Source organism: Lontra canadensis, unplaced genomic scaffold (genome assembly GCF_010015895.1).
Source record: "Lontra canadensis isolate GAN:19392208 unplaced genomic scaffold, GSC_riverotter_1.0 scaffold111, whole genome shotgun sequence".
NCBI lineage: Eukaryota > Metazoa > Chordata > Mammalia > Carnivora > Mustelidae > Lontra > Lontra canadensis.
Genome location: NW_022631105.1, coordinates 6079398 through 6089536, shown reverse-complemented (window position 1 = coordinate 6089536; position 10139 = coordinate 6079398). Strand labels below are relative to the sequence as shown.

General features: G+C 52.0%; 1 protein-coding gene across 3 annotated transcripts; it reads right to left on the bottom strand.

Moving 5' to 3' along the window:
• Positions 1 to 319: 319 nt before the first annotated feature.
• RARRES2 (retinoic acid receptor responder 2) lies at positions 320 to 3783 on the bottom strand. Of its 3 annotated transcripts, none has more exons than XM_032840227.1 (6): positions 3692 to 3783; positions 2456 to 2653; positions 2105 to 2209; positions 1088 to 1183; positions 628 to 760; positions 320 to 439 (listed from the first exon to the last, which is right to left on the bottom strand). In XM_032840227.1, exons 2-5 carry the CDS (start codon positions 2627 to 2629, stop codon positions 644 to 646), a joined length of 492 nt encoding a protein of 163 aa, XP_032696118.1. In that variant the 5' UTR covers positions 2630 to 2653; positions 3692 to 3783; the 3' UTR covers positions 320 to 439; positions 628 to 643. The 3 variants fall into 3 exon arrangements, with proteins under 3 accessions (XP_032696118.1, XP_032696116.1, XP_032696117.1); XM_032840225.1 differs by having other exon boundaries at positions 3621 to 3738; XM_032840226.1 differs by lacking the exon at positions 3692 to 3783 and adding an exon at positions 3059 to 3185.
• Positions 3784 to 10139: the final 6356 nt, after the last annotated feature.

The window sequence follows — 10139 nt, the reverse complement described above, 5'->3', positions numbered from 1 at the left end:
CCTGAAGGTGGGGTTCGCCCACCTTCCCACATTGCCTGTCCCGGTGACCCCCTGCTGTAGTGGCTCATCCTGTGTCACCCTGGAGCCCTCGCTGCCTGTTCTCACCCACGCGGATCCCTATTAAATCTCTCTGTTCTAATAAGCATCACTGCCTGTCATTTTCTGTGGGTGAGCTTTGCTTTCCTGAGCGCGAGCACCCGAAGGCAAGACGAGGTCTCTGCGGCCCCTGGTCTCTCCTGCTCCCTCGGCTCTGCTGCTCCTGCGAGACCTTACTCCTGCAGCCGAGCTCAGGGGAAGGGGGCACGCGAGAGGACAGAACGAGTCTGGGAGAGCAGTTTATTGGCTCGGGATAATGGGCTCGTACTCCCTGGGCTCAGGGACGGCAGGTCAGTGTTGCACTGGTCAGCTCCTGCAGCTGTCTGGGAAGCGGGACAGAATTCTAGAGGGAAAGAGAAAGAAACCCAAGTTTTTGGGTGTGAGGAAGGCTGATTGGGTCAGTCCAAGCTCTTTTCCCAGGCTCCGAGTCCTTCCCCCACCGCCGGCCTCAGCCCCGCACCGGCCCAGTCTCCAGCCCCAACACACGAGCGCTGTCCCAGCTCAGTTCTGTCTCCCGTCCTGGGCACCTACCATCTCCCGTCGGGCCTCAGCTCGGGGGCAGGGCCTTGAAGAAGGCAAACTGTCCTGGGAAGTAGTAGCTGTGGGGGTCCTCGCCCGCGCGCTCCACCCTGCCGCACTGAGCCTCCTGGTGCTCCTCGGGCTCCTGCCGGCGGCGACAGCTGCTCAGGCCCAGGGCGCCAGCGGGTTCCGGGGAGGGTGTCCCCGTGGAGAGTACCCCTGGGGATGGTGCTTGCGTATTCTGTGGCACCCACCTCCACATCCCTTGGGGAATAGCGGGGCCAGGCCCAGAACCCCTCCTCGCCCCTCCTCACCCCTCCTCACCCCTCCTCACCCCTCCTCATCCCTCCCACCCTCCTCGCCCTCTCTGCACTTCAGTCTATGCTTCGGGCTCTGACCACTCCCACAGGACCAGCTTCTCCATCTTCCCAGCCTCTTCCCCAGCCTCCCCACCTCCCCTGCCCACTCTTACCCGGAGAGCCTGCGTGTGTATGGGGCAGTGGACCATCCGGCCGAGGACTTTATCTGCAGAGTTCAGTTTGATGCAGGCCAGGCATTTCCGCTTCCTCTGGGGAGGGGAGCATGGGGTCGGGAGAGGAAACGGGTCAGGGCAGGGGTGTTGCCCCACCAGGGTGGAAGCTGGGGGCTGCCTGCGATGGGGACTGGCCCCCCTGGTGGGTCCTAGAGCAGGGGGTGAGGGGTCATGCGGGCCAGCTGGCTCCAGGCACAGCCCCCCTGGGGACTGGGAGATTTCAGGCTTCGAACGTGTCTGGGCAGGACTCCTTCCCCAGATGGGTTCTCCCCGCCTGACGTCCACCTCGAACCACTTTGCAGCTCTGTTACATTTATTTGCGTGTTCTTAAAAGGCTTGATATGGACGCAAGTGTCTTGACATGAAGTCTGGAAAGTCACTGATAGAATCCAGTCCGTCCCTTAACAGTGGGAGGGAACAGGCCCTCAGAGCACCCCCCTGAGTCACAGGCTAGTGCTTGGAACAGCAGGACTGGGGACTGCCCACAGCCATGGGTATGCCCCCAAGGGGGCCAGTTACAGTCAAGCCCTGTGAGGAGTCAGCCTGGGCTGGGCCATCTCTACTCAAAGCCTCACCGAGAGTGGGGAATTCACCAGGCCTGGGGCGGGGGCAGCCAAACCCCCTGCCCTGGGCTTCCTCCACCATAGACCCAAAGCCCGAGAGAGAAGCCCGGACGGGAGGGGGACTCTCTCTGAAGAACAGATGTTCTCAGAGTAGCCCAGCCCTGGCCACCCACGGTGTCACAGGGCCCGGCTCAGACTGGGCCAGGTGAGCTCCCGGAGAGGCTGCTCCCCCGAGGGACCGCTGCTCCAACCGGGGCTTCTTGCTGGCTGTCTTCCTAAACCCCCGTCACAGACCCCTGCCCTGAGCAAATGCCCCATCTCTCCCTCTCTCTCTCTCTCTCTCTCTCTCTCACACACACACACACACACACACACACACAAGCTTGCAACTCACCCCGTTGGGCTTGATTTTGCACTCCGCTTTTTTCCAGTCCTTCTTCCGGCAGCTGGTCTGCTGGAGCTTAAATTCCAGCCTCACAAAGGTCCCTGCAGGGAAGGGCTGCCGCAGACAGAGAAGGGCCAGCAGCCGGCTGAGCTCACCTAGCAACCCCGGGTGTGACCCGTCCCTCCTCCCCAGCCCCCCAGGAAACAGCTGAGAAGGGGGCTGGGGTGTTGGCCTCTCCCTGGAGAACTGGGTATTCATCGAGCCCGAGGGCTTGGGCACCTGCTTTCTGGGAACGAGCTTGCGGCCCTGAGCCCTGTCCCGCCCCAGGCGACGCCGCTTGGCGAAGCCGCTCACGCTCACCGTTTCCGTGGCGCTGTCCACGCCGGTCTCCCTGAAGGCCCACTGGACGGGTGGGTGCTTGTGGAACTCTTCCAGGGCCACCTGCAGGCCGCGCTGCTGTGCTGCTGTGAGCTCAGCTCTGCCCAGGCCCACCGCGCCCAGCCACAGGGCCAGCGGCATCAGCAGCTGCCACATGGCGTCGCGTCGGTCCCCCCGGCCCTGCCGACAGTGTTGGGTTCTCAGCATTTCATGCCAGCCCGCAGCGCCGCCAGCAGCCTGGCCCCGGAGCTGGGGGGGAGCGCGGGGGGGTGCCTGACAGGGCTCCGGGCTGGGCTTGGAGGGCCAGGAGGTAGCCCTTCAGTCAAGATCCCCCTGGTATTCCCCTGGTCCTCGCATGCCTCCCTGCTCCCGCACTGTTCCCTGGGCCCAGCTCTGCCCATGTTTGGCCTCCTCCCGCGTAGGTGCTGAGTTGGCTTTTGTCCTCAGGCCAACAGCCTGGGAAGCCCTCCTGTTGCCCACTCGCACCCTTCCCCCAACCCGTTCTGGCCCATTCCTTCTCCCCCACTTTGTCTCTGATCCCCTTTCCTGCCCGTTGCTCTCAGAGCCCCCCCTCGGCTTCCCCACCTCAGCCTCTCCAGGTCTGCTTCTCCCTCAGCACTCTGAGCCTGCGGGCTCCTTCCCAGTCCTGGGAACCCTGGCCCCGGCACCCCCTTCTTCCCCCAGGCTAACTCAAGGGGGAGGGGCAGGATATAGAATGGAGGCCAGCTGGAGGCCAAATAGTTTTGGGAGGACGCAAACACAGGGGAGGGGCCCAGAGTGGGGTGGGAACCGGGAGGATGCTTAACCCTCCCTATGCTGGGGCCGCTCCTGATCACTGGCCCTACCCCTGACCCCAGACCCCGGAGTCTCACCTCAGCCCCACCATGGCTTTCTTCGTTAGGCAGCCCCTCCCTCCCTTAACTCCTTTTCTGGGGCCTTCCCACCACCCCTCTGCTAGACCTCCTGATAATGTCCCCTCATCCGTGACTGGGGTTGCCTGAGTCATGGACTCCCCCAAAAAACTCTGTGTGTACTGGTGGTCTTAGGACCAGAAAGCTGCAGATGTGGAAACGGAGGTCCCCTCAGGGAGAGATCTCAGGGTGTTGCCTTAAAACAAGGACTTACAGACGGGGTTGATAGATCTCACCCTTGGAGCTGCTCCCTTTGGCTGGTCTCCTTTCACCCGGCTGCCTCCCTCACCCTCTCTCCCCTCCTCACCTCTTCTGTGCCTCGGGGTCTCTGCTTCCCGTGGCTGACTCTAGGCCAGGCTGTCAGCCACTTCCTGCCCCCTCCACTCCTCCTGGTCAGCCCCCATCTCCTCCCACTCCCACCCCTTGGGCCCCTCCAGCTCCCAGCCTGCCCAAGGCTCCTCCCCACCCCATTAGGACCAGCCTCCTGGCAGACAGCCCTCTGAGACCTCCCTCCCATCCACCCACAGGCCTCCCAGCTGCAATCTTGCCACCAGACCTTGACCCCGACCCTGGCTGACTCTGGCTGACCCTGGCCAAGCCTGGCCAAGCCGCCCTCCCCTCCCCCTCCCCCTGACCAAGGAGCGCAAGCATCTGGTGGTCTTGACCCACTCTCTTCTCTATGAGATATGGGCTGCCTTGCCTGCCACCCCACCCCCGCCCCAGTCCCGCCTCTGTAGGGCTGCCTTCTTCTTCGGCTCTCCTGAGTGACCAGTCCCCAGAATCCTCAGACACACATTTCAGGACATTCTTCCCAGAAATACAGACATCTTCAAACCCCATGGGACCTTGAGGAGTCATTTGACCCCTTCCCCTTCTTCCCAAGCCCTAAAACCACACCAGGAAGGAAGGCCTCTCTTTGTCAGAGTGGATTCTGGTGTCCAGCAACCCCTGTATCACAAGCACACACAGTCAGTCTTGATCCTGCGTGTCTCATCCTTGCTGGTGAGAAATTCAGGGCTCTCACGTGGCTCCTGGGAGGCCACAGGCTCAGCGGAAGGGTGTGATGGAATTAACAAAGCTAGTGTGGGATGGGGGGAGCTGTCCAAATACTGCTCAACTCGCGTGCATCCTGAGCAAATATGAGTGGACCAGCCTGGCCATTTCTCCGGCCCCAGGCCCTGAGCTAATTGCCCAAAACAGGATCTCATTTACCTTCCCGAATCCTTAGTGACTGATGGCCCAGTGTTTGGCACAGATTTTCTCCCCGTCCCTATTAACCCCGCCATGGATCTCCACACGGAGCTTGTAGCTTCCTTCGCAATGTGCTCTGGGGGCACCAGAAAGACCCTGGGCTGCAGGAAGCTCGGACAGCTACCGTGGTTCCTTCCATGCCATCTTGTAGAACGCGTCCTGTATCTCGTCCCTGGTTGTCTCCCCTCCCATCTCCTTTCTCCTTGTGAATTTATACCATCTTACTCATTCACCGTTGTTCTGATGGCATTTTGGGAAGGAGTAGGGATAAACACGTGTGTGTGATCTGTCATGTTTAATCAGAGTCTATGAGTTACTAAAGAAGAAAAATGACTATCTCACTACTATATATATATATATATAGTGTGTGTGTGCCCCTAAAATTCATATGTTGAGGTCATAACCCCAGGTACCTCCAGAATGTGACTGTATTTGGAGGGTTGGACTTTAAAGAGGTAATTAAGGGAAAAATTAGGTCACATGGGGAAGTTGGGATGACTGATCCAATATGACTAGGGTCCTTTATTTATTTATTTATTTATTTGACAGACAGAGATCACAAGTAGGCAGAGAGACAAGCAGAGAGAGATAGAGGGGGGAAGCAGGCTCCCCGCTGAGCAGAGATCCCGATGCGGGGCTTGATCCCAGGACCCTGAGATCATGACCTGAGCCAAAGGCAGAGATTTTAACCTACTGAGCCACCCAAGGCGCCCCGACTAGGGTCCTTTTAAGAAGAGATTAGGACACAGAGGGAGGACCATGTGGAGACACAGGGAAAAGACAGCCACCTACAAGCCAGGGAGAGGAACTTCAGAGAACCAACACCGCCAACACCTTGATCTTGGACTTTTGGCCTCAAGAGTTGGCAGAATAATTTTCTATTGTTTAAACCACCCAGTGTGTGGACAGTCCTAGCAAACCTACACACACACACACACACACACACACACACACACAAACACAGGAAATCCTTTCCTAAGACTAATCAGGTGCTTTGTGATCAAAGAATTAGCTAGAATGGCTAATAGCTGAAAAAAAAAATCTAAATTGCCTTTTTGAGAATAAACATATGAATCCTGTATTTTATCTGGAAAAAATATATAAGAAATCAGGATGCCTTTTGTAATGTTTTAAGGTGGCGGAAATGAAACTTGGATTTTAATCAGTGGCTGTTTCTTAACATTAACGGGGGGTGCCTGGGTGGCTCAGTGGGTTAAGCATCTGCCTTTGGCTCAGGTCATGGTTTCAGGGTCCTGGGATCCAGCCCCACATCGGACTCGTTGCTTGGTGGGGAGCCTGCTACCCACTTCTCTCTGCCTGCTGCTCTGCCTACTTGTGATCTCTCTCTCTGTGTGTGGTCAAATAAATAAATAAAATCTTAAAAAAAATTAATGGGGCACCCGGGTGGCTCCGTCGTTAGGCGTCTGCCTTCAGCTTAGATCGTGATCCCAGGGTCCTGGGATCGAGCCCCGCATCAAGCTCCCTGCTTGGCGGGAAGCCTGCTTCTCCCTCTCCCACTCCCCCTGCTTGTATTCCTGCTCTCACTGTCTCTGTCAAATAAAAATAAAATCTTTTAAAGAAATAATGTACCATGAACATTTAAAAATTTATAATAACTCAAGAAAATTCAACAAACTGGGGGAAGAGCAAGATAGTGGAGGAATAGGAGACGGAAATATCATCAGGTCCCAGGAGTTCAGCCAGATAGTTATCAAACCATTCTGAACACCTACAAACTCAACAGGAGATCAAAGAGAAGAGCAGCAACAATAGTAACAGAAAAGTGACCACTTCCCGGAAGGTAGGACGTACGAAGTGAATCTGAGGTAACATTCGGGAAGAGAGACTGTGGGGGAGGGGACCGGCTCCTGGCAAGTGGTAGAGCAGTGGAGCACAAAATCGGAACTTATAGAAGTCCACTTCACTGAGAGATGTCGCTCCAGAGGCTAAGCGGGGCATGGGACCCTCGCAGGACAGCATGGTCTCAGAAACTGTGGGGTCACAGAAAGACTGGGGGTGTCTGAGTGTGGCAGAGCTCCCAGGTATCACAGCAGGGAAGCTGACTCCAGAGACGGAGCTGAGGTGGGGGCTCTCAGCTCGGGGTTACCTTAAACAGTGATCCAAAGCACAGTTGGGCCATTGCTTGAAAAGCAATGTAGATCTGGGGAGAGTCCCTCCTTCCTCCTCCAGGAGGAGGGGTGGGGCAGCACACTGAAGGAATCAGCTGGAATTGGAGACTCCAAATAGGGCCGTGTGCTAGAGATAGAAATGCTTGGTTGCAGGCCAGGTGAGCACGGAACATGGCCAGAGACCAGGGAGACAGGAGGGACTGACTGCTTTTAACCACGAGTCTTGTAGATAAGTAAGAAGAAAGGCAAAATATGTCTGGTCACGTAGTACGTGACCTATAGTTGAGCAAGACCAGACAAAAAGGATTGTCTGACTAACTGCAAGTGCTCTCCGGGAAGGGGAGATAACAGAAAGACGAAGCAGGTGGTGTTCCATCTTGAGCAGGCCAGGTGTTTCCAGCTGCTTGGCTTCAAGGACATGTCATCCTCTCCCACGGAGGCCTGTTGCTAGTACAGGTTTTTCTTTTTTTTTTTTTTTAAGATTTTATTTATTTATTTGTCAGAGAGAGAGAGGGAGAGAGAGCGAGCACAGGCAGACAGAATGGCAGGCAGAGGCAGAGGGAGAAGCAGGCTCCCTGATGAGCAAGGAGGCCGATGTGGGACTCGATCCCAGGACGCTGGGATCATGACCTGAGCCGAAGGCAGCTGCTTAACCAACTGAGCCACCCAGGCGTCCCAGTACAGGTTTTTCTTAAGGCTATCTTTAAGCATGCTTGGTGACTAGCTAATTTCTCATGGGTTATATTTTAAGTAATACATTGTTCTGAGGGACGGTTACAGGGAACAAGCATCAAAATCCAGGAGGCACAGAGAACCCGTCTCAGAATCAATAAAAATATGTCCACATCCCATCACCTAATAGTAAAACTTACAAGTCTCAGTGACAAAGATAAAATCCTGAAAGCAGCTTGGGACAAGAGGTCGGTAACATACAATGACAGAAATATTAGATTGGCAGCAGACCTCTCCACAGAGACTGGTAGGCCAGAAAGGACTGGCATGATATATTCAAAGCACTAAACGAGAAAAATATGCAACCAAGAATACTATATCCAGCTAGGCTGTCACTGAAAATAGAAGGAGAGATAAAAAGCTTCCAGGACAAACAAAAATTAAAAGAGTTTGCAAACACCAAACCAGCCCTATGGAAAATATTGAAAGGGGTCCTCTAAGCAAAGAGAGGGCCCAAAATTAACAGACCAGAAAGGAACAGAGACAATACACAGTAACAGTCACCTTACAGGCAATACACTGGCACTAAATTCATACCTTTCAATAGTTACCCCAAATGTAAATGGGCTAAATGCCCCAATCAAAAGACACAGGGTTGGGGCACCTGGGTGGCTCAGTGGGTTAAAGCCTCTGCCTTCGGCTCAGGTCATGATCTCAGCGTCCTGGGATCGAGCCCCACATCAGGCTCTCGGCTCGGCCGGGAGCCTGCTTCCCCCTCTCTCTTTGCCTGCCTCTCTGCCTACTTGTAATCTTTGTCTGTCAAATAAATAAATAAAATCTTAAAAAAAAAAAAAGACACAGGGTATCAGAATGGATTAAGAAAACAAGATCCATCTGCAGGATATGCTGTCTGCAGGAAACTCATTTTAGACCCAAAGACACCTCCAGATTTAAAGTGAGGGTCCACCTTTCAAAAGAAAGCTAGAGTGGCAATCCTTATATCAGATAAATCAGATGTTAAGCCAAAGACTATAATAAGAGATGGGGAAGGACACTATATCATACTTAAAGGATCTGTTCAAAAAGAAGATCTAAAAATTTTAAATAGCTATGCCCCTAACATGGGAGCAGCCAATTATATAAACCAATGAATAACAAAATCAAAGAAACACATCGACAATAATACAATAATAGTAGGGGACTTTAACACTCCCCTCACTGAAATGGACAGATCATCCAAGCAAAAGATCAACAAGGAAATAAAGGCTTTAAATGACACACTGGATCAGATGGACATCACAGATATATTCAGAACATTCCATCCCAAAGCAACAGAATACACATTCTTCTCTAGTGCACATGGAACATTCTGCAGAACAGACCACATCCTGGATCACAAATCAGGTCTCAACTAGTACCAAAAGATTGTGATCATTCCTTGCATATTTTCAGACCACAATGCTTTGAAACTAGAACTCAGCCGCAGGAGGAAAGTTGGAAAGAACTTGAATACATGGAGGCTGAAGAGCATCCTACTAAAGAATGAAAAGGTCAACCAGGAAATTAAAGAAGAATTGAAAAAAAATCATGGAAACAAGTGAAAATGGAAACACAACTGTTCAAAATCTTTGGGACACAGCAAAGGTGGTCCTGAGAGGAAAGTATATAGCAATACAAGCCTTCCTCAAGAAACAAGAAAGGTCTCAAGTACACAACCTAACCCTACACCTAAAGGAGCTGCAGAAAGAACAGCAAAGAAAGCCTAAACCCAGCAGGAGAGGAGAAATAATAAAGATCAGAGCAGAAATCAATGAAATAGAAACCAAAAGAACAGTAGAACAAATCAATGAAACTAGGAGCTAGTTCTTTGAAAGAATAAATAAGATTGATCAACCCCTGGCCAGACTTATCAAAAAGAAAAGAAAAAGGACCCAAATTAATAAAATCATGAATGAATGAGGGGAGAATACAACCAACACCAAAGAAATACAAACAATTATAAGAACATATTATGAGCAACTATATGTCAGCAAAGTTGACAATCTGGAAGAAATGGATGCACTTCTAGAGACATATAAACTACCAAAACTGAATCAGGAAGAAACAGAAAACCTAAACAGACCCATAACCTATAAGGGGATTGAAGCAGTCATCAAAAATCTCCCAAAAAACAAGATCCCAGGACCAGACGGTTTCCCAGGGTAATTCCACTAAACATTTAAAGAAGAATTAATACCTATTCTCCTGAAACTGTTCCAAAAAATAGAAATGGAAGGAAAACTTCCAAACTCATTTTATGAGGCCAGCATTACCTTGATCCCCAAACCAGACAAAGACCCTACCAAAAAGGAGAATTACAGACCAATATCCTTGATGAACATGGTTGCAAAAATTCTCACCAAAATACTAGCCAATAGAATCCAACAGTACATTAAAAGGATTATTCACCATGACCAAGTGGGATTTATTGCTGGGCTGCAAGTTTGGTTCAACATCTGCAAATCAATTAATGTGATATAATACATTAATAAAAGAAAGAACAAGAACCATATGACAATCTCAATAGATGCTGAAAAAGCATTTGGCAAAGCACAGAATCCTTTCTTGATCAAACTCTTCACAGTGTTGGGATAGAGGGCATATAACTCCATATCAAAAAAACCATCTATGAAAAACCCACAGCGAATATCATTCTCAATGGGG

Coding starts and splice junctions, on each gene's coding strand:
- RARRES2 (XM_032840227.1), bottom strand. CDS start 2,629: ATGTGGCAGCTGCTGATGCCGCTGGCCCTGTGGCTGGGCGCGGTGGGC. Junction 1,184..2,104: donor GCAAAATCAAGCCCAACGGG/GTGAGTTGCAAG, acceptor TCCCCTCCCCAG/AGGAAGCGGAAATGCCTGGC. Junction 761..1,087: donor TACACACGCAGGCTCTCCGG/GTAAGAGTGGGC, acceptor CGCCGCCGGCAG/GAGCCCGAGGAGCACCAGGA.